Source organism: Vipera berus (genome assembly GCF_964194415.1).
Source record: "Vipera berus genome assembly, chromosome: 2".
Classification (NCBI taxonomy): domain Eukaryota; kingdom Metazoa; phylum Chordata; class Lepidosauria; order Squamata; family Viperidae; genus Vipera; species Vipera berus.
Genome location: NC_138203.1, coordinates 153,422,305 through 153,446,756, shown reverse-complemented (window position 1 = coordinate 153,446,756; position 24,452 = coordinate 153,422,305). Strand labels below are relative to the sequence as shown.

At 42.6% G+C, this 24,452-nt stretch overlaps 1 protein-coding gene across 2 annotated transcripts; it reads right to left on the bottom strand.

Moving 5' to 3' along the window:
* Positions 1-1,608: 1,608 nt before the first annotated feature.
* Positions 1,609-24,157, bottom strand: PA2G4 (proliferation-associated 2G4). 2 transcript variants are annotated; one of them, XM_081320401.1, is made up of 13 exons: positions 23,855-24,157; positions 20,699-20,827; positions 17,986-18,091; positions 17,569-17,638; positions 15,742-15,834; positions 13,278-13,341; positions 10,020-10,098; positions 9,760-9,838; positions 8,138-8,271; positions 7,352-7,446; positions 5,993-6,120; positions 5,235-5,288; positions 1,609-4,506 (listed from the first exon to the last, which is right to left on the bottom strand). In XM_081320401.1, the coding sequence occupies exons 1-13, from the start codon at positions 23,940-23,942 to the stop codon at positions 4,441-4,443; spliced, it is 1,185 nt and encodes a 394-aa protein (XP_081176527.1). In that variant the 5' UTR covers positions 23,943-24,157; the 3' UTR covers positions 1,609-4,440. The 2 variants fall into 2 exon arrangements, with proteins under 2 accessions (XP_081176527.1, XP_081176528.1); XM_081320402.1 differs by lacking the exon at positions 23,855-24,157 and adding an exon at positions 21,833-22,293.
* Between the last annotated feature and the right edge of the window lie 295 nt (positions 24,158-24,452).

The window sequence follows — 24,452 nt, the reverse complement described above, 5'->3', positions numbered from 1 at the left end:
TCTCCTCGATTAGTTTTCATCCATTGTTTCTTGTCCTGCCTTCTGGTGCTTTGAAGAATAATTTGGAGAATTAGAAGACCATAACTAAGAAGAGCATTGCTATTACTACATTTTTTTAAAAATGAGAAAGCAACTTCATTTAAGAAATACAGGGTTCTAATGTGTGAAAAATCAACACAATACCTCAGCAAGGATAATGGTTAACAGAGCTTGCATTCAGGTAAACAGAGCCCTAGGGAAGACATATGGCACACCTATCATCATGTTCAACTCATCATCCACACTGACTAAACTCAATGGGTTATTTTATTTCTCCCCAGACCTAGTATGTTGACAGGCAAGATACAGAGTGCTGTAGGAATGTTGCTTGCACAGTCGGTTTCAGATATTATTTGATAAATTAATACTGTGCTTCAGGATCCAGGACTGAATGTTGTTGTTGTTAATTGCGAAATCATGTGGACAATGTTCCTCTAGGCCTTCCTGTCCTCTACCATCTTCTGCAGTCCATTTAGGTTCACACCTACTGCTTCAGTGATTCCATCCAGCCACCTCATTCTCTGTCGTCCTCTGAATAGGGCCATACTACTTGCTGTAACCAAGTCAAGAGCCTCAATACAATCTAGTGCTGAACTAAGGGGAAGCTTGTAGACTCCAGCCTAGCAGCTTCAATGTAGGTGGCTGCTATTATCTGACCTTGCTATTCTGGGTAGAATACATGTTGATTCTGGTATTTGCACCCTGCTTTTTCTCTGATGCAGGAGTCTTTCCCCAACACAATTGGTTGGGCTGAATGAGGGATCCAATAACCTGCTTAATTCCATGGGTAATTAGAGAGTTGCCCCTGACCATGGTGACTTGCCCACTAGAGATATGACCATTAGAACCACACATATCCCCAGTTCTACTTTGCAAAATTTCTCAGCTTCAGTAAGTTCCTTATCCAGAACTTCTAAATATTATAAATACAATAGTTGGAGCTTATTCACTAAGCATCTCTGCAATACTATTAGAACTGAGTAGTCGTGTTTCTTACAAGTGGTTAATTATATTGAATTAGCTCAATTTTGAACAGAGGTCGACACATCATATTAAAACAAATGTTAACCCATGGTCTGGGTTCATGTACGAAAGCATGGTCTGGTTAGTTTATAGTTCAGGATGCAAATGAAACAAATCAGATCTTTCAAATCACCTCCCAAGTCATGGTTCAACTTGGAATCAGAATCCGGATATTGAACATATAATGCAGTATCAAATACTGGGCTAGATTCAGCACCCAAGTTTAAATCGCTACTCACTTATGAAGCTTACTGGGAAAATGGGTTCATGTGCTATATTATGGCTTAAGGTGGCCGAGTTAACAGAAGATTCTGAAACCCAAACTACAATGTGAATCCAGTCAATAACTAGATCAGTTATATCAGAGTTATTGCAAAGATGAATTGGAGGGAGGAAATACTGTCTTTCTCTTTTTACAAGCTAATAATTAAAGCCTAGCGGCCCCATTAATTTTAGGCCATCTAAAAAAGCTCAACATTAAAATACAGCATCCACCTTGTACAATCAGAGATGGAAAGGAGCAAATAAATAACATAGCTCATTGGCTTGAGATCCAATTATAATGAAGTGCTTTATTGAAATCTACATTGCTAGTACAGGGCAGTCAAAAAGAGCTTGAAAATATTACTAAACCTAGTGATCATAACACTGATATTCAAGACAGACACAGTAAGGCTGGCTGATAACCCAAAACAGAATTCATGTTGGGAGCTTCCCAATTTCCTGTATAGAAACAAGTCAGTAATTAAATTACATTCTATTCAAGACTCATAAAGGCACTTTTAAGTTAGAAACATAATTCCCAACTAACAGAGGTCTTCATTTGACCTGCATTAAAACCAAATTGGAACAGCTCTATGATGCATTGAATTCAACTGTGTTGTGAAGCCCTTTGATTGGAATTGTGAAAAAATAAAGACCAGCAGGAACAATTCAAGCTGTCAGAGCAACAGGCTGTTTCCTTAAACATTGGCAGTTATTAGAAGTTGGAAGTGGCCACTTACCAATACATTTGTGTAATGAACTGGTAAGTTATCATGTGTGATTTTGTGCATTGCAACACTTAGCTAAATTTATAGCACAGGATTAAAATGATTTCTTTCCATTGATTAAGTTAAAGTTGACATTGCTTTTTTCTAAGATTAGTAACTACTGAGGAGTCAGTTGATCTAATGGTGGAAATGCAAGACCCATTTTGAGTTCTGTTGTTGATGTATGGCAAAATGTATGATCAGGACCAAGAATTTTGTTGCAAACAGAATTAGCCAAAGCAAAGAACCAGCTGTACTTAATGCCATTATTAAGATTGCTCTTTTCTTCCAAAAAAAGGGGGGGGGGAAGCAAGCAAAATATCAGAAAAGGAACTTTTTTAAATAGGAGGAAAACTTATTTTCTTAAATGCATTGTAGAATATTCAATGAATCAAGCATAATGCTGGAGTAAGAAACCTAGTGCTACACAAGTTCAGATGTTCAAAAGTGAGAAGAATCTGGTAGGTAGTAATAGTTAAAGAGTAATCAACTCTTCATAATGTTTTCAGTTACTTAAGTGCATAAAAGCAGACATTTCTTCAAGTATATTTCAGACTCCTCCACCCCTTCAACATAGACCCATTAATCTATCCATGGGTGTCACTAATCAATTTTATTTGGAAAAAAAAGTTACAGAACAGCTTGTGGGAATTTTGTTCCAAAATTTTCAACTGCATTTTTTAAAACCAAGGGATACAATTGCTTTAGTTTCAAAATAAAGATGAAAAATTAAATAAACCGCAACCTTAGTGGTTTAAACTGGTAATGTGGCTGAACCATAAAGGAAGGAAAAGAAGAAAACATATTACTTATAAATGCTAAAATGCTCCTTGCTAGGAACCAATGGTATTCTCCCCCCTCCACCCCACCTCCCTTAAATTCATGGTTCACAACTGGGAGCAGTTTAGAATTGGCAGTTCATTGCAAGTCTTGTGCATGATCCTTTCGAAGCTCATTATTCCATATGATTCAATCTCCACTCAACATATTCCCCATTGCACTTTCCAAAATCAGCATTGAAAGTGATCCTTACAAAAGCAGGCAAGCACTCTAGAAACTTAGGTAGAAGTTTACAGAGACCGATGGGGGGGGGGGAAATCCCAGAAAAAGACACATCTAAAATTCTTTTGATGGTCTTAAACTTTGGTAGTAACTGAGGCTGTTAAATGCTAAACTCCAGATATACTGGACAGAAGGGTATTGCCTACCATTCAGCACAAAAGAGTTTTATAGAAATCCATTCAGCTACATTAAGGGTGTAGACAAGAACCTGGTTTGGAATAACATAGAAAAAAACACCCCACACAATCATATACAATTGAAATGGACAATTTAGAAAGACATACTGTAAAAAAGAGATTCTCACAAATGGATTCAATTCCAGGCCCAACCAATTCTGTAGCATACCATTCATTCATGTAAAAATTATATAGAGGAATTCTTCTGAAAAATCCTGTTTTAGGTATCGTATACATCAAAACAGTGAAATGTTTTTAGTAATGAAAAGACAAATGTGTGTAGGATAAGTAAACGCAAATGCACTAAAATGTAAAAAAAAAACCCATCAAAGAGCTCCTATTAAATCAGATTTTATTACTTTTAGAGCCCGGAAAGGATTTTACTAGGTGGTTAATGAATCTATTTTTGTTCTGGGATGATAATTTAAACCAACAGTAGTATATAACCAAATGAAAATAATTCTGTAGGCAATGATGCTGCCTAGAGGAACAGAATAATCTTCAAAGAGCCTGTCTTCAAAAAAAAAAATATTTTGTTGGGGGTTGAAAAAGAGACACCCCCTCCTCAGTATCTTAAGAAACATCTTAGATGTTGAAGAGGGGGGAAATTGCCTAAACATTGAAAAAGCAATGATGTGCAAGTTATACTAGCTGCACGCAATACAATTCTAAAGTCAGGAATGAGTTTCTGCACGTGTTAATGATTTGCCAAGATGTCAAAGGATTTTTCAGAAGAGTTAAAAGTACCTTTAAGAGGGTAAGAGGGAGAGGTGGAGCCAGAAGAAAGCTCCTGCTCTTGCTGAGAGCTGCATTTGCTCAGTTCTAAGGAGCACAAGTCGTATCAAAGGCTAGAAAGAGTGAATGTAGACTGTTTTTTTACTCCTGATTTTATTATTTCACACATTTAAAAGGATTCTGAAGTGGCCAAGAGACTCCTCCCTTAGTGGCCAAGTCAATTTCAGCTGGTTGCGCGTTTGTGGGAAGTCCAGGCTATTTGTCCTGTGGTCCTATGAGACAAAACAGCCATGAAGGGATGTTCGTTTCTCCTGTTAAGAGGGGGGGCATGTGAGAGAAAGAATCAGGTGTGAGGCAGAGGAAAGCAGAACCCTTCAGTCGCCAGCCTCATTGTCTTCTGCTGTTTCCCCTGTTGTGGCATTCTCCGCATTCCTGGAGGCCTGGGGAAACAAAGGAAGGGAGGATCAGCTTAAGAAGTTCCGCCTTTGGTGAGATCCAAAGATGCCAGCTATTCTAGGTACATGGGAGACTATATCACACTCTGACAGATATTCAAGTCAAGTTGGACTCCTGGTGGATTATAGGACTGCGTCCCTATTTTCCTGGCATGATATGGAAATGGACTGCCGTTGCCTCCCCTGGGATTCTTCCTAATCTTAAACTACAGCTGAGATTTCCTACTCATCTTTCAACCTGGCATAGCTTTTTGGTGCTCAGCCAAGGTCACCTGGGTGCTGCCACCTACTCATGGAAAGCCCCAATCCATCTAGAGTTGGGAATGCTCTCTGTAACCACTTTACACTTCTGCAAATCCAAGTATATTTACAACTTAAATGATAATGAGATCATTTCTTTTGAACTTTTTGATCATTTCTTTCTTAAATTAAGTATATTGTTACTTTGCCACTGAGGTTATTATTAAAAGATTATACCCCATTTATCCTGGAATTAACAAGCTTTCCCCCATCTTCCAAGTCATTTGACACAATTAGGTCTACAGAACTCTACAACATTGTATAACACTATATGGATTACATATTACACCTAACAATCCACTCAGAGGAAGAAGCTCTGGTAAGAATGATCCAAGGCATAAAAATATTTGAGCTGTCACTACTTGCAGGTGCTCAACTGAGTTACATCACCATACATCTCTGAGCCAAGTTACCTTCTTTTTCTTCTTTTTTTGGGCTTTACGGCTTGTTGAGCTTTGTAGAAGTGCCTAGAAAAGGGGGGGAAAATATCAGGAGTAAAGATACCTAATAAGTGATTCCCCTTTGTTCTAAGACAACAAATAAAGAAGAAATTCCTGCCGGTTCTATAGCAATGTAACCAGCCCTAGAATGTTCAACACTTGGAATCACAGGGTGCAGGGCCACGCATCCTTTGGATAGTAGTCATGACCAGAAAAACCTGGAAGAGTTTTTTTATATATATAAAACCTCTTCCAGGTTTTTCTGGTCATGACTAATATATATATTAGAGGTGAAAACAACTGCCTAATGTGCAAATCAGCCCAGGTTCGAATCTCAGAAGGGTATGGCTGACTGATGAAAACTAATAAGTTTGAAATGCATATCAGTCTCCCTTAATTCTTTGTTAGCAATTTAAAATTTACACAAATATGAGCTGTCACCGGTGTGACTACTGCCTGTTGATGGCCTTCAGGTTAGGCTGACACAGGAAATAAAGATTTGTCCCATGTTTGGGGCCTAGCAAGGTAATCTAAAAATAGTTAACAGAACCGGGCATAGTGGCAGAGATATGCCTACCGGTCTGCATTTATGAAATTTGGATATGTTAAATATGTGCAGGAGGATAACGAATATTACCACCAGAATAGGAAAGCCAGACCATTCTCTCTGCTATGACAATTTCTGTTCTTGTGACTTTGATTCTTACAAGAGCACAGTAGTGTTTACTGACCTTCAGATCGGCATCTTGAACTTCAAATTCTGATTTGTAGAATTCAGGTTCGAAGGGGCCACTGGTTATTCTCATGGGGCCGTTGGGCATTAAAAGCACCGTGAACTTGAACTGAGCCACAAACTCTCCTAATCAGGGGGAGGGGAGTAAAGGATTGACAACAGAGCAAGATAGTAGCCAACCATTAGCAACAAGATGGGCACACAGCAAGAAAAAAAAATACACCAAAAGGTCACATTACTCTGGTTCTGCCCCATCTCTTCCCACAGGGAAAATGAGTCAGTTCCTCTCCTCTACAACTTGATCTAATCTAAGGCAGCGTTTTGTGCAGGTTCCCACTAGGGCTTATTTTGGGGGGATGTTTTTTATACTCACCTCTGGTACCGACAGCCCTGCCCAGCCGGTCCACTTCTTCTGGGGCCAAAAGAGCAGCTTCATTTTGCAGCTGCATTCCAGCCTGCATTTTGCAGTCAGGCCTTTCCAGATGGCGTATGCAACTGAGTACCGGGCTATAGATTCAAACCTTAGCTTGGTTCTCAGATGCAGGTCTTGAAGAACCGAGCAATGGATTGAATCCAGAGCTCGGTTCTTGGCTGCAGTGGCCTTCTGGAAAGGCCTGTGACTGAAAAATGCAGGCCTGGCTGGAGAAGACGCAGCAGAAGTGAGCCGGTGAGGAGAGGCCTGGCTGCAAGGTTAAGTGGGTGCCAAGCACGTGGGCAGGTCCACACCCCTGCCCCAGCTTGTTTTTTTAGGTGTGCCTTACCCCCAAACTAGGGCTTATTTTTGGGGTAGGGCTTACATTAGGCCCATCCCCAAAAATCAAGCTAGGGCTTATTTTCAGGGTAGGCCTCACTTTCGGGGAAACACTGTATCTGAGCAGCACCTTGTCTGCTTATTGGCCTGAGATATCATTGCCCCTGACGCAAACCTGGCTGGCAAATGCCCAGTTAGAATATGTAACTACCATCTATTCTGCCCCTCCCTCCACAGCCATAAGTTCTATTGCTGGTGTTAGTATCCCAGGCATAAGATGCCCCTTTGCTTTAAAACCTGCCAAGCCTCACTGAACTATATAAAAAAGAGCCTCTTCCAATTTTGCAGGGCTTGGAAGCAGAGGGAGGGAAGTCCTGCAGTTACACTGGATTGCAGGGGTCTCACAAGTTTGAAAGAGTCCCACCCCTTTCCTATTTCCAAAGCAGCTTGGTCAGTGATTAGGAACAATGGAAGTTTCCAGGAAGACCTGAAAGGCCAGGGGTTTCTCATCCTGCAATCTAATGCCTAGCAACTGCCTCCGGAAGGGAACCGTCTAGCCTGATGCAAGACAAAAACAGCTCTGACATTCAGCAGGTCGAAATTCACCTTCTTTCTCATAGAGGACATTAAACGGCTGGAGCAGCTCATGTTTGGCACATTCTACTACCCCCATCCTGGCCTTCCTTTCATCCTCAAATGCCCTATGGGAAACAGAAGAACAGATTCAGAATCCAACCATACATCTTTTGGGATTTTCTGATTACTCAACAATTACGTTAGCCTTTTCAGGAAAATAAGCTGGCTCTAAACTGCAAAGAATCCTGCATCGGTCCAAGTAAACAACTTGGCACCGGCCACAGGATTCAGCTGCAAATTTGATTTGGACAGGGCCTGAGAGCGAAAGGCATTAGAGCATCAAATTGTCTCTCCGCTGGGTCACTGAAAAAGACATTGGAAGTTTTCATACAAGCCAGAAAGAGGACTTAATAGACTACTAGAGTCCTTCATAACTGACTTTGTAAGGAGTTTGGTTCATAATTGCACTAAGTCACAATGTCGTTTATTAATTTTGGCATACTGTGCAAAATGTACTCAATCATAGTTTGTTCATTCCTGACTGCACAAACTCCAACTTAGTAAACCGAGTGTACATACAATCTCTTAAGATTCCCTCAGCATGCTGCTTTAATCTTGCTTTCTTAACCACAAGCTAGCGTCATCAACCTTCATATACTTGAGCTATGCAATTAAAAAAAAATACCTGCCATTTACATTATGACTTACTGTTTTAAGATATTGGTTTAGACTGAGCAAAAACCTATTCAGTGGCAAGAATTGTCTAACAGTTGAGTAGCCAAGTGGAATGCCTGCTATTAAGTGTTACACACAAACCTGAGAGTGAAAGGCATAGCATCAAATCGTCTCTCCACCTCACTAAAAAAGGCACGGGAAGTTTTCATTTTCAAACCATATTGTTTGGAAGGATCCCTTTTGTAAATGGTAGTTCTTTGCCCAGCATCCTTGGCCTGAAAACAAACAAGGGCAATTCACAACACTTTCAGCAACAGACTCTCACATTTACTCTTGTGATAGGAGCCATATGGCAAGAGAGGAGAAAAAAATATCTTTCTGGAATACATTTTTAATTTTATATCATTCCCAATATAAGTGAGTTTCCCAGTTTATTCATTTAGAAACGTAGCCCTAACTACTATGTAAAGCATCAAATAGCAACTTGTGAATTGGACAGAGATCTTTCTCGCCAAAATTAGTTTTAGTCAGTATTTCAACTGGCAAAGCCTTGACTGACACACAATCCAATGCGAGCCTCAAGTTCATGCCTGAAGACAATGGCCACGAACCATTGCTCTTAAGAACTTGGATTGAATTGCCTCCATTTTTTTGCAACGTATTAGGCACAGATTTGTGCACCACAGGCTCAATATGTTGTCCCCCAAAAGCATGACTGAAAGGAAACACAATCATTTCATTTGTTGTTTCTTCCATTCAGTCATGTCTGATTCTAAGAGACTGCCAGGACAGGTCTCTGCAGTTTTCTTGGCAAAATATTTCAAAAACAGATTGCCGGTGCCTCTGTGAATTATTTCTATGGTGATTGGCAAATCTAATTACTGCATTGGAATTTTGTGTGTGATGAAGTAACCCTAAATACCGAATCATTTAACACAATTTCTAAGTAGTTAAAGGATTTGCTTTGCTCAGTCTGATTGCTGTTAATTTTATCTTCATTTTGTGACTACCGTATGACTTTTGTTTAATTAATTTCTAGTTTTTCTTCTGTATAGTAAGTATTTAAGGCTTCTGCTCTGCTGAAGATTGACTGTATCATCCAGCATAAACCAAAATAGACATTTGGGAGAAAAATCCACTTTTTCTTAGGGTTTGAACTAGGGAGTGGATATAAAAATTAAGTTTAAAGCAGGCCAGGATACAGCCTCTTCTTATAGTAGAAATTGAAGCAAAAAGTCCTCTGTTTACTGTAATATTTTTCACCACAATGAATCAAAAGCTGTCTTCAAATTACAAGGGTGGCATAAAGGAAATCTTGAGAATGAAAGAATTATTTTTCCCACCCAATGACTTACTTTGATGTATTGTTGTTCAACCTGTCCTGAAGCTTCTTGTTCATCAGCAAAGATTAGCTATTCTAGCCAATCAGTTTCTCATGCAGATGTATAGCAACCACGCCACAAGTAACATTTAAATACTGATTGTGTGGAAATATGGCAGGACTATAAGAGAACTATAGCAGTCTTTGAGCATCTGAATATCCTGATCAATGACATGAAGAGGGAGTCCAACACAGAAACCCACCACTCTGTTAACTTTCATTAATTCTGTAGGAATTAACAACTTGTGGATTTTCCAAGACATCAGGCCAAGCAACCTAGTCAGGGATATATTTTATTACATTACATTACATTACATTATTTTATATGAGGTTAGGTCTCTTTGGAATATCCACTTACAGGGGAGATATAAAACAGACTTACTTTTCCTTCGCCAGTGCTGATAAGAACATCAATGGCGTAAACTTCATGAACCTCAAACTCTGCTTTTTCATGGTCCTTTCTGGATAAGGAATAAACATATAAAGGCATTTCCATCTGAACAGGGTTTGGAAAGTTGCAGAATAATAAAACTACTAATTGAAAATCATGGATTTCATTTCCCATAAAAATTCATTAATCCCCCCTCCCCCCCCACACAAATTCTACAAACAGGTTGGCATCAGTTCTAAATTTTCTCATACCTTTGTTGGTCTGTAGGGTTCTGGATGATGGTCTTCTCTCCATCTATCACATGCTGCTTTAGCTGGTGTGATAGCATGCCTATCAAGAAAAGAGCTTATGTTAGTATTGGTATTGCAAGGTAGGCTTACACGCTGAGATTTCAAGGCACCCCATGTTTTGACCAGAAGTACACTTTTTGCCTAAACGTCTGACTGTACTCATTATCAAAGCAAAATGTAGCTGATGCAGGAAAATGATATTGTTGCTACTGGTAGTTGGCAGTAAAATTCTTGGTACTTATTCAGAGGTGATCTTTACATTTTATTGGCCTATTGTGTTTGTGTGCGCGCGCGCGTGGGGAAGGGGGTCCTCACATCTTGCAGCCCTACGCTGTGACACTGGGGAGGAAAAGAACGGGAGAGATAAGAGAAGCTGCGATGGGAGCTTCTTGCAGGCTTCCATGGGGTTGGGGGCGGAAGCGGATGGAGGCAGGGCGTAGGGCAGACATGTCAAACACAAGGCCCGGGGGCCAGATCCAGCCCGCGAAGTGGTTTCATGCGGCCCGCGAAGCCATCCTGTAAACAGTGAGGGAACAGCCCCCACTGCCTTGGCCCTGGCCCAGAGACCCTCCTTCTGCCAGAGACCCTCAGATCTGTCCCACTCCTGCCCAGACCCCCATAGGCACCCTTGATGCGAACGATGTAGAGCTGGCCATGCCCACCCAGTAGGCCATATGCACTCTAGCCACGCCCACCCAGTAGGCCACGCCCACCTGGCCCCCTGAGGGCAACTGCAATGCTGATGCGGCCCTCAATGAAATTGAGTTTGACACCCCTGGCGTAGGGCGATCGGCGGCACGTTGAGAAAAAGAAACAAGTACTCCAAAAAAAACCAGCTTTCATTAGTTTGCAGCCTGCCATCGCAGAAGGTCTCTGTTGAGGCGCGGGGCTGCAAGGGGTAAGACCCCTGCCTGCCCGCGCATACACACACAAACACATGCGCAGGTCTGGGAGAGGTGAGCTGAGAGCCACGCAGAGGGAACGGCAGAGGGGAGGGGTCAAAATGTGAAGCCTCTGCCCACTGCTACCTGCCTGCTGTGACCTCTGCCCAGAACCTCTGGCAGTTTAAAAAAGGAAGGAAGGAAGGAAGGAAGGAAGGAAGGAAGGAAGGAAGGAAGGAAGGAAGGAAGGAAGGAAGGAAGGAAGGAAGGGAGGGAGGAAGGTAGGTTGGAAATGCCCCAGTTCAAAGGAGAAAGCAATTTTGTGTTCTGTTTTGTCACAGACAGAACTTTGTTGGCAATCCAAGTTAACATTGGTATTCTTGAATTGTGAGCCCTTAGGAAAGTATCCCCTCCTTGTGTGTTGCTAACAGCCATTTCCAGTGGGGAAAAACAGGACAAAGCAAAGTGGGGGAAAATATTTTCCTCTGCTATTTTTCCAGTCTGAATTAGGATCAAGGCAGGGTCCCTAAAAGAGAGCCCTTTTAAGGATTACATATTAATAGAAAAGCAACTAAGCTACCTCTGTTCCTAAACGCTAAAGCTGTTGCACGTAGAAAACAGAGGAGCTCTGATCAACTGTCATAGCCACCATTTTGACAGTTTTGCTCTACTGTGGTCTGTGGAGGCCCCCACTAAATGCCAGCAGGGGATAAACTGAGCCTGGTTTGTTCTCAGTCTTTTAAGTGGCCACGAACTACTAGCAAAAGTGGCCTTTGATCACAAAGCAAGGAGGCATCGAGAAATGTTTCCCCTTTTGCATTTGAGCATCCAAGAAGGGACAGGAAAGGAGAAAGGGGAAGAGGAAAAACAAAGAAAAAGAAGGAAAGAGGGGAAGAGAGCGAGGAAAGCAAAAAGAAGGAAAGAGGAGAAGGAAGAAGAATGAAGAGGGAAAGAAAAAGAAGAAAAGGGGGGAAGGAAGGAAGGAAGATTACAATGGGAGGGAGGGAGGGTCTGAGGGAAGTCCTGCCTTAGCATTTGGCCACAACCAGGCCTGCTGTCCTTTTGCCATCCCTTTGTCCCCCTCCTGCTGACTCTCCTGGTGGTCTCCCATCCTATTGCTGAGGATGCGTTGGTTACAAAGCCGGGTCTCCTCGCAGGGGGAGGGATTGGGCCTCCCTCTGACCCACACATTTTGCCCTCCCGCACACACCACGAGCAAACTGGCCAAGGAGAGCGAGCCAAGCAGCAGCTGCTTCGAGGAGAAGGTAAGCGTAGCTGGGGGGTCCCCTTGGGGAAGGCTGGGTTGAGCTGGGTGGTTGCCCTCCACTGCCCAGGGCTCTGGGCAGCCTGCACTGCCAGGGGTTCTCCGTGTGGCCTGAGAGCAAAGGAACCGCCACTAAAGAAATTAAAACCGGTACTCCCCCCCTTTTTTACGGTTTGTAACATTTTATGGAATAAAATACAAAAATACAAAAGCGAATAGTAGGACACAGTGGGGAGGAAGAAAGGGGGGGGGAAACTGAGGGGGAGAAGGGGAAAAAGAAAAGGCATTGACTTCCGACTTCCTCTGTTGCAGTAGAATGAAGAACCGGTACTCCCCACCCCCTTTTTTTGTTTAGTCATCAAGTTTTTGACACCTTGCTAAGCTCTGGTGGTACTCGAATATTGTCATGTCCTAGAAGTGGTAAAATCTGTGTGAAAAGCCCTGTTATATAATTATAGGGAGGCCTTATGGTGGAATGGCTGCTTCCCAAAGGAATTTACAGTAAGTGGCGTGTTCTAAGACAGGAGGTGGGGAGGAGGGTATGAGACCCAGAGATGAGAAGCAGGCCCAAGGCCTGAGGGGATCCCGCTAGGTCAGGGGTCTTCATGCCTGGCCCTTTTATGACTTGTGGACTTCAACTCCCAGAATTCCTCAGCCAGGCACGCTGGCTGAGGAATTCTGGAAGTTGAAGTCCACAAGTCATAAAAGGGCCAGGTTTGAAGGCCCCCGAGCTAGGTAGAAAGAGGAGTATGGTGTGTCTCAGGGTGAAGGAGGTCCTGGGAAGCCCAGGGTAGGCCACACATAAGCTTGGGAGATGCCGCAGTGCTGGGCTTGGCCTGTACTAGGCTTCCCCCCACAAGGTGCCCCCTACTCCAGTTAATGACCTATCCGGTCATTTAGCAACTGCAATGGGGAAAGCAGGGCTTGGGATCATTAAGCAAGGCAATCACAAAGACACCTCGCTTAATAACCATAACTTATGACCATAATGGGCGGGCTCCATCACAGTTGTTAAGTGAAGGACCACCTGTATTATTCTACATCAACTTCACTCTTCATCAAGCCAACTCTTACCTTCTATTGGCGTGCAGTTAAACGAATGAGCAATCTTGTTCCAGGCATCTGTTACTTGTGAATTCTGTTAAGAATATAGACCCGATTCAAATATGACCATATAATGCAATAAAAGCTGTGCCTAGTACTCTATTTCCTATTTCACTGTTTTAGAAATTTATGACATTGGATATGAATTTATAATATTTATTAAAGCACAAGTGATTTTTTTCAATTCCTCACTGAAAACTGCAAAAGACGTCTGTGCTTTAATGATCAGCAGAGAGGTATTACATTTGTGCAAGTTCAGAAAGGTCCAATCAATTTCAAAGGGTGCTCTGTGTAACCCAATAATGTGAACTCCAAAGCTATAAAAGGTAAAGGTAAAGGTTCCCCCGCACATGCATGCTAGTCATTTCCAACTCTAGGGGCCGGTGCTCATCTCCGTTTCAAAGCCGAAGAGCCAGCGCTTGTCCGAGGACGTCTCCGTGGTCATGTGGCCGGCATGACTAGATGCCAAAGGCGCACGGAACACTGTTACCTTCCCACCGTAGTGGTCCCTATTTTTCTACTTGCATTTTTACGTGCTTTCGAACTGCTAGGTTGGCAGAAGCTGGGACGAGTAACAGGCGCTCACTCTGCTACGCGGCACTCGGGATTCAACCCGCCAAACTGCCGACCATCTGATCGACAAGCTCAGCGTCCTAACCCACTGAGCCACCGCGTCCCTTTTCCAAAGCTATAACACACAAGTTATTCTATATTCCAAGAGAGGAAAAACTTCCAATTCAAGAGCAAGATGATAAGGGGAAAACTGATTGTTGCTGAAATATTTACGTAAGCTGTGCAGGCAAAAACAGAGATGAATACAATCAACTGACTGAAAAAAAAATCTAGGATTTCTAGATTTTTGGGCAGAAACTAACCGCTTGAAGTAACAGATAAGCTTATCAAAACCTAGGAGATAAGAACGGATTAATAAAATGGGGAAAAGAAAAATCGGTCCCTTTTTAAAAAAAAAATTTAAGCTACCAAATATTTATGCTACCATTTTGAAAGCACATCCAGAACATCAAGATATTTCCAGGACACTCACTTTTTTTGTTAAGGAAAGGGTTAAATGCTGAGTGGATATTTGTAAGCTCTTTAAAGGGAACGTGTGGCTCTCTAGCTACTGCTGAAGTGCTACCACTGTCCTTGAAGAGTATCAGTTATGCTGGCCAGGGCTGATTTTAAGAGAGGCCTGTTACCCATCTTTGCTTTGCAGTCTGAAAGCAACAGTAGTATACTCTTTTATTTATTTATTTATTTTATTGAATTTATATACCGCCCTTTCCCGAAGGACTCAGGGCGGTTTACAGGGTATAATTTTTAAAACATTAATACAAAAATTAAGACCAATTTAAAAAAGATTAAACTAAGTCCCTGCAACATGTAAAACCCCAGTTAAAACCCCAATCAAAACTCAGCCTGAGCCGGAAAGCTCGAAGAGCCAGGTCTTCAGGTCTCGGCGGAATGATCGAAGGTCGGGGGCAGTCCTAAGCTCCGCAGGCAGCTGGTTCCAGAGGGCAGGCGCCCCCACAGAGAAGGCCCTCCCCCTGGGTGTCATCCGCCGGCATTCTTTGACCAGCGGCACCCTGAGAAGACCCTCCCTGTGGGAGCGCACAGGACGAAGGGAGCTTGATGCCGGCAGCAGGTGTTCCCTCAAATATCCTGGACCCAAGCCATATAGGGCTTTATAGGTCATCACCAGCACCTTGAATCTCACCCGGAGGGCAACAGGAAGCCAATGCAGCTCGCGGAGCAGAGGTGTTACATGGGAGTAACGGGAAACTCCCATCACAACTCGCGCGGCTGCATTTTGCACCAGTTGAAGCCTCCGAGTGGTCCTCAAGGGCAGCCCCATGTAGAGAGCGTTGCAGTAGTCTAAACGGGAGGTCACGAGCGCATGAGTGACTGTATGTACGCATCTCGGTCCAGATAGGGTCGCAACTGGCGCACCAGGCGAACCTGGGCAAAAGCCCCCCTGGTCACGGCTCCTATATGATCATCAAAACTGAGCCGTGAATCCAGGAGGACACCCAAGTTGCGAGCCCTATCAACGGGGGGTAACACCTCACCCCCCATTGTTAACGATGGAATAACTTGGTCAACCCGAGATGCCGGTATGCACAGCCACTCAGTCTTGGCAGGATTGAGACGAAGCCTGTTTCTCCCCATCCAAACCCGGACCGCCTCCAGGCAACGGGACATCACGGTGAGGGCATCACTGGGTTGGTTCGGGGTGGAGAAAAAGGCCTCACTGCTCAGTTTAGACAGCAGCTTGTACGCTCTAAATTTCTTACATTATCTCCTCTCAAAAAAAAAAGTCAAGTTTCTCATTTGTATATTCAGAATTAATTTAAGCTTGAACGGGAGCTGGACAGTCTTAGCCACCTTCCTCAAACTGCCACGGTCCATGTGAAAAGTAGCTGCCTATTATTACCTGGTTTCCTGGCTTGACCAAACGCAGGGCAGCTTCGGCACAGAGGTGAGCGGCTTTTATGACATCAGCTTTGCGACCTGTCACTGGAGTTTCCTGAAATGGGGAGAGAAAACAAGCATACAGAAGCATCCATTTTAAAAGTTGAAAAAAGAGAACTTTCTAGCTGACACATAAGAAATAAACCTTAAAACTCATCAGACTTAAACGTTCTATACAGAATTTAACTGCACTGTACATAAAAGATATAACCTGGCTAAAAGTGATTCCCCCCCCCCCGACTTTCGTGACTATATGGAACTTTATCTTGATTAGGCCCAGATGCTTTGCCACCCAAGACCTGCAAGAACTTTGGGGTCCAAAAGGGATTGTTTTCCCCAGTGTCCTTCTTCTGATGCCGCATTAATACCTCCTATGATTCAAAAATCTTAATGCCAAAAAAGAAAATAATAATCAATATGGCCATTATTTATTAGATTGACTGAATTATTTCAATGAGTCCATTGGAGTTGGGTGACTGAAATAAATTTGAATGAATACGGAAATGCCCCCTTGCTATATCAGCAGCAACCGAGTGGCAGAACAAAAGGCACCTTAATGTAACACAGCATGACTCATGCTTAATCTTTTATTATTCATTACCATTATCTGTGGTTTTAATTTTGATATCTTTTTTTCCCCCTGAATACCCTGTTCAAACTGAATAGGACAAATCCTTCAAAAACTGTAAATAATATGTATCACCCGATGATCTGATCAATCACCATTTGGGCAGTGATAGAGATTAACACTATATACAGATTCAACTGCTCCCATTAATTAGAGGCAGCCACTGGCAGATGGCAAATTCACCCTGCACAAACATTTTCGGTAAGAAATATCACAGAAGCAAGTTTGAACAAAAACCTTAAGTATGAAAATTTAGCCAAAGAAAATCTGAAAGCCACGGTTTCACATGCCTACAACGTGTTTTATGTAGTCACTGAAGCCAGCTTGGTCTCAGATAATGTTTGTGAACTATCTTTCTAAAGTACTTAGGGGGCTAGATGTAGGAGAGAGACTGGCTGAGCCAGGGGGAGGAGTCAAATGGGGACTTAAGGCTAGAAACCCTTCCATGTTCTGTCCTTGACTTTGATGCATTTCTTTCTGTCCTTGGGTTTATACTTGATCTTGGCTTCGTTCCCTGCCTCTTTAGCGGCTTCTTCCAGCCCAACTGCCAAAAAGCAAGGCAAGAGAGGACAGCTGGTGTGTTGGGTCTTGTAATAGCATTCAAGTGTCAACAGGTACCTAAAGCTCCACCGTGTCCTTTGCCTTTTTAATTATATTTTAGATTCTTTTTCCGCTAAGTGACCTCGGCCTTCTCCTGTGGTCCTGGGTTTAGCTCTGCCTGGCAAGCCTTCAACCTTTTTTTTTCCTGACAACCAGATTAGTAATTGGGACGTTGTCTTCCCCCAAGATCCCGCCATGGGTCCTCAGGTCACCTCACCTCCTTGCATCCGCTGGAGTTTGTGGCTGTTGCTCACACCCTCACTCTGTCATGCTCATTCTGACCCTCTCTGACCTCTCCCTCTTGCCAGGGCACAGACCTCCTTTTTTCTGTTGCTACTGCCCAGCCTGAGGTAGCTGAGCCCTTTGAAAGGCCGTCTCCCTTTCCTTCCCTGGGCAGACCCTTGAAAAGAGGCACCCAAGAGAAAAGCACGGGTATTTCCATCCATCTGGAACTCCAGCACAAGCTCTTTCTCCTTAGCGATGCTGCTTATATAAATTCCCTTTACTAGAACAAATCGTTGACTGTTTGTGATTTCTCAAAGCTGCATGCAAACCACTTACTTTTGATGCCTCAATGACAAAAGTATGTGCTACATTTGCTATGAAGCCATCAACATGGACTCCCAAGTCACTGCAACACAGAGGGAAAACAGAATAAAATGATATAAAACGAGGACGATTCTCATGACATTCTAGGATTTAAATATATTACTTACAAGATACCTGTCCTCAATGTCTCAAACATACTATAGTAAAACAGTTCACACCACGGCAGCTAAAGTAACGGTCTCCACCTGGTAAGCCGGGCACAGCCAGCTAACTTTATTCTGTCTCTGGCATGAGAGATCTATACTATATCAATAGCAGTCTGGCACAGTGTGTCAAATGATAACATTTCTGAATGTCATAGAGGGTGTCCTGTGTAGCTCAGTTCAGAAACTAATCAAGTAAAAATTAGCACACAAAAAAAGCACTTACATTTTGATTAAATCGCCATCTTTAAGGATGTAATCCTGGTCACTCTTCAAGGGGGAGAAGTGACAGACACAGTTATTTACCGATATACTTGTGGGAAAGGCAATACCTACACAAAAAAGGGAGCAGCAGTGAGTTCACACTAGTCCTGTAACATCTCCCCACTTGTAATATACATGTATTTATTAGTCGAATGTGCAAATGTTATCCCTTTACTATTAGACACTTGGGTTTTGCTTCTGCATTTTTAAAGCAAGACAGAAATAAATGGAGCCTTACTCTGGATCTTCATATAAATCAGAAACTTTATCTGCCCCACAAACTGCTCATTTGAATTATTATTTTTTTTCTGCTGACACTGTGAGTGTACAGTATTTACTAAAGCTGCATAAACTTGTCTTGTAACAACAGCTTCTTTGGGCTTGGTCAGTACTTAACAGACACTTAAGGCGTAACCAGGAATAGCTGAAGAAGCATAAACTCTTTTTCCAGACTCTTCCCAAGGATTACAATGCATGTGATGAAGCTACCTCTCAGTCAAGAGGTGAAGGCAAATTCAGCCATTCTACTGTTGGAATCTTATTGCACGCTCAGATGGAAATAAATGCTATTTTCCTCAGGTGTGCACTGGTTTGAAACGCATCCTGTGGCTAATATATTATTCTCTGGAACTAAAGAAACGTCATTCAAGATACTGACTTAAATCAGGAACCCAATTTCTGATTACTTCCAAATACATAGGCCAGATACCATTAATATGTAAATAGGCTTACTTTCTTTGCCTCTAAGACTGGCAACATTTATGTTACTTTAAAATCCCGGAGAAAATTGATGGGGTTTAGTTTTCATACGTGAGTATAATTCAAGGTGTTGGTTATCACTTTTAAAGCCCTTCATTTTTTTTATTTTTTTTTATTTTAATTCCATTTATATCCCGCCCTTCTCCGAAGACTCAGGGCGGCTTACAAGCTCTGGGTATCTCCAGGACTGTCAACTTCCACTGGTCTCTGCCCATCCATCAAGATTTGGAAGGTCATTTCCTACACAGAATGTCACCTTCCAGGAAGAAACTGCAAATCTTTGGGAAATTTCTGGGCAATGTCTGCCTCTATGACGGCATTCCCCCAAAGATTAGATCAGTGGCCATGATCCTAAGTTTTCAAAAAAGCCATAATAAGTTTTTTCATCATGCCTTCAGGTTTTGATATACTGCATGTTGTTCCTCTTGACTAGCAGTATCTAGATGTAAGTCATGCTATTACTCTCTGGGGAATTTTAAATTATATGTTTTATCTATATGTTTTTATCGAATTATTGCATCAGGTAGTCTATTCTGTTTGGATCTGCCTATATGCTTAAGGAGTAAGCAAATAAACAAACACTTTAGAAGTTCTGCAGCGCTTCAAAGTACATGAATTCAGGGGGGGGGGGGACAAAACAAACAAAACTTTAATTCACTGTTTTCAGTTAACCAGATATCACAGCTTCTAGAAACATGAGCAGTGTTTACGTAATGCTTCCCCCAGCACCACAGACAAGGCTTGCCAGAAGTTGTAACTTAACAAATTTACAAACAACCAGGGCTTGGCAGACATATGGATTTGAAAGGCAAAATGAGATTTGGAGCACACGAGAGTATACACAGTAACTTCTGGGAATTGTGTAATCCAGGGATGTGCAAAAAAAGTGTAAATTACTGTACTGGATTGTGCAAGGAATAACTAGTGTAACGTGGTCCGGCCTGATCTGTGTTTCATATGTGTTGATTTGAGATAAAGTAAGCACCTTTTGCTCCAGACACTGGTCTGAAGTCCTGTTTTAAGGAGAGATGCTGTAAAGGGGGATTTAAAAGAAAGAAAAGCCAAAGCTGAGAGATTTTCTTTACAACAATGTGTGCCTATATCAATAACAGCAATATGGCAAGTTGTAAAAGGTGAAAATAGAGAGACCAGATGTTTACATGGCCAATGGAAAACTAAGGAAGGCCATACATAGTGCAGACGCCCCCCACTTTCACCATGAGGCCAGCAGTGATGGCAAATGAGCAAAAATAGGATGAAAAGGAAAGTTAGGAAGATCAGGGAAGATCAGTCAGTTGGATCTGCTACTCCAGGATCTACTGGGACCACTGTAGGAAGAAGCAGATGACAGATGGCAATAGCAGCCCTTGGAAAAAAAATCTGCTCTTTTCTTTTGAAGAAGGGAAAGGATCAATTATGGCTTACTTCTCTCATAAAATTACTGTGAGATCCCCCCAGATTTTGTCTTGAGACAAAATTTGGAACAATTAAAATGTTCAACTGGGCCCGATCTGAAATGATTTGTAAGAAACCCCCAGAATATGATTTGTTTCTAGTTTGAAATTTAAAAAAAAATGGTTCATTTCATGCATACTTCTACCTTGAACCAAATGTGTCTTTTCCTGGTATTGCACATCAGCTGCAGAAGGCAGCCATGCAAATCTGAGGAAAGAGGCTGCAAGCATCACCCCACGTCACATTTTACCCTTCAGTTCTACAGCCTAGTAACTAGTTCAAACCCCACAGAGAGAGTTAAGAGATGGAAACTTGGATGGGCTTTGCTGGTAGCAGTAAATACTTTGGCTATATTCTAGTCATTCCGATATCAACACTCTACATACTTTAATGCACGAAATAGTGAACAGAATTTAAATAGGGAACAATTGATTAAAAAAAATATCGTAGCTGCAGAATACCTTTCTTTATATCTTTCTCTTTCTTAAAGATTTTGCCAGTTTCTTCCATGATCATGACATCTCCTTTTTCACATAAGCTGAGGACAGACACTCCAGATTTAGCTGCCTCTACTACCGTACGCAAGACACCTGAAGTTCAACAGAAAAATACAAATTAATATTCATGCATTTTAAAATTTCACAGAATTTTGACACACCAAATTTGGGGGAAGATGCCCCTAGCCTAGGTACACTTTGCAGTACTTTTAGTGGTTGTTTTATTTTTCATCTACTTCATTATCTGCATACAGATGGCTTGAAAGAAAATCCTTTTCTTTCCTTCTAACTGGAGGATACTGGCCCACTTGTTCAGTCCATTATTTTAATTAACATTTAAGCATACATCCTATTTTTAAAAAGTGCCACTGACATCAGTAGAACTTCCTTCAGCCCAAACCTGATTAGGATACAGTTCAAAGGAAACCCATGTTGTCTTTCTGAAAATTATAATAGTAGCCATCTCTGATTGAAGTCAGTCTCATCAGCAAATAGCAAACTGGCCCATCTTTGGGCCAGTGAATTATTTTTACTTATTATTTATCACTGCAGCTCTGCGGTCATGATTTTCCCCTACTTCCTTTCACTTGAGGAAAAATTAGTTTTGCAACTTTGTGCGTTCTGTTCAATAAGTAACTTTTCAATGGGTCATGTCAGAACTTGGGCAACAGAACATTCTGTCTCTTAAAAAAATGTGGCATAATGCTATTCTGAAATGCACTGTGATTCAAACAGAATCCTGGTAATAGCAGTCCCAGGGCATGTTCAAAAGCACAAATTAGAATATACAATGCCGCTAGTCTACATGGTAAGACTGTATAATATAATTTTAACATATGGATTCAGATTATATTGCATGTCCACATCAACTGCCCATTCAAAATGTATCCAGTTCTGTCCTTATGCAAATTAGTAGGCACTTAATTAAGAGAACCTACTAGCTATGGCAAAGCATTGTAAAAAAACATTTTCAGAACTCTGAATTAAACATGCATAGGGTGGTGAAATCTTTAACAATTCACACTATCCCATTATGGTAGTTTTTCCAGTCTGGCATCTTTTTGCCCTCAAGAAACTCCCTATCCAATCTGAACTTACAGTTTTGAAGGCCTTTGTAGTTCTGTGAATTTAAGAAGCATCTTAGTAGCTACATAGGTTCTCAGGAGCTGCAGTAAGATTAGTGCATGAAATTCCATACATGCCCAATTATAAAAACCCAATAGGTTGTTACAAGAGGAAAATCCCTTCTAAACCCAGCACACAACAGCTCTCTATTTTCCATTAGTCTTTCACAGTAGTCAAGTAATTTATTTTTTATAGGTTAGTTAATTCTTGGGTGCTTATTTCCGTTAAAATAAGACCACTATTAAATAAACATCTGTATAACATCTAGCAACAAGAACACATAATTAATTTATGTAGAACCTAAGAGAATCAAAACTGAATACATCTGATAGTACCTTTTACATTTGGTAGTAAAAAATAATGCCAGATACGTATTTTTCTGTGATCATCCAAAGTATTTTAGGTGAAATATGATCAGTAAATATAGGTTAATACACAATTTAAAACAATGAATTTCAATTAGGGGATCTCAAGCTGGCTGCATAGAAATATTTTGCATCCTTTTTGGCTAAGTTATGATCCATTTTATGTTACCTGCTAAAAATGCAAGGAAAGGACTGCTAACCCCACCTCTAGGGAAAAAAATATGATTGAGAAGTGCTCTCTCTTTCTCTTACTGTCTGAGCAAATGTAAAGCTAACATCTGCAGTTAAGCCTTCCATTTCTTTAGATTCTGAATGTTTCCCAGTAGCATTTGTTATGGCGCATCTGCACCAAGCAGTTTATCTTGAAGACTGAAGCTTCTGCTCCTGGACAGAGCAAAAATACATTTTAAAAACGGTAAGCTGGATGTATCTCTAACGAAGCAAGCCGAGGTATTTGATTACCCAATCTGTCCGTGCCTGTTTGTTCGCACTATAAAAACCACTGGGGCTGAAAAAGTCAACTGGCTATATATATATATACACATACATACTTCGTTTGCTAAAGGGAAAACCTCCATCGCCTTAAACAGAGGCAAGTTATGGCCGAGCTGTAATAAAAGACTTCCCTTTGCCGATTTCCGCGCCTGCCTAATTATCGACTTCCTAGAATACGGTGTGTGTCTTGTGTGTGTGTGTTTGTTAAGGTGATCTGATCCGAAGCAGACATTCTTCCTTAAACAAAAGGGGAAACCTGGGAGGCCGCCAGGACGTCGGAAGATAGTGAACGAGAGAGCCAGCGAGCGCCAGCAGCAGCACATGGCAAGTCCCAGACCATGTGCCTTGCAGTTCCCGGGGGACGGCGTCTCCATTCCCCCGGGGCGACCGCAGATCCTCCCTTTCCACCACCCCCCACCCCCCCAAAGACCGTCTGCTCCTAAAGGACGAATATCATTCCTCTTTTAAACATTACCAAAGGAGCCGAGGTAGCAAGCGAATTTCCCTTTCTCCCCCCACCCACCCAGCAAAGAGTTTTTATGAATGCAAGTAAAACTGTACATTTCCCTTCCAGATTTTTTTTTTTGGGGGGGGGTGTTTTACCGAAGCCGGAGACAAAAAAAGAATATAAAGATGGGGATATATATATATTAAATTTAGTATGCATGTATGTATGTATGTATGTATATTGAAAGTACACAGGAGAGTGTATGTATGTATGTATGTATGTATGTATATTGAAAGTACACAGGAGAGATCGAGGATCGCGGGCAGCTTACTCTCCTGAAAAATCACCCCAAGAGATTTTGTGTGTCTTTCCCCCTCCCCCTCCCCCTAATCCTAGATGGGACAGCTTCAAAAATGGGTCTCTCTCCTCCGCAGAGGCAACTGGAGGCTTCTGAGTCGATTCTTTCCGGACCGACTTGCACCCGTCCTGCCAGGCAAGATACGCCCCCACCAGGACTCCCGCGATCTCCCCACCCTCCCTTCTCTGTCACCCCCGCCATCCGCCGCCCGTCCTGCCAGGTTTCCTGCGCTCCCTGACAGCTTGGCCGCCGCCTCGACGGCCGCAGGGACGCCCTTCCAGCCAGACCCCTCTCCCAGCTCTCCACCCCCCCCACCGGGTCATACTCACGGTTGGCGATTTCTCCCCCCATCTTGTACTTGTTCACCACCACGTCTTCCGCGATCGTCAGCTCGGCCGCCTCTTCTTCGCCCGACATGGTCGGACCGAGCCGCGCCGCCGCCTCTCGCTTCAAGCCCTTTCCCTCTCCACGCTCCGCGGAGGAGGAGGAGGAGGAGGGACGGGTTGCTGGTGGCTGCCGAGCTCGCCGACACCGCCTCGCCTCGCCAAGACGGAACGCGAGACAGGCTGGAAGGGAGCGAGCGCGCGGGCTTTGCGCGTGGCACGCTGGGAAGCGAGTCCACTCCTTTTCGGCGGCGAAGAACTACAACTCCCGTCGGGCCGAGGACGAAGCAAGTCGGCGAGGTACGACGGGAAAAAAAACGGCCCCCCTCTTCGTTCTCTGAACTAGCGTCTCTTAATGGCCCGGGGACGAGATTACAAGGCATTATTACGTGCTCTTCTCCCCTTCGTTCTCTGACGTTGATTTCGGTTGCCCGGTTTATTTTGCCCTCACTTGGGCGACGGGCGCCGCTTTCTGATTGCGCTCGATGAGCGCTTGCTCCGCGAGTTGACCCAGAAATGGTGTTCCTTCGTTGTGTAATCGCCA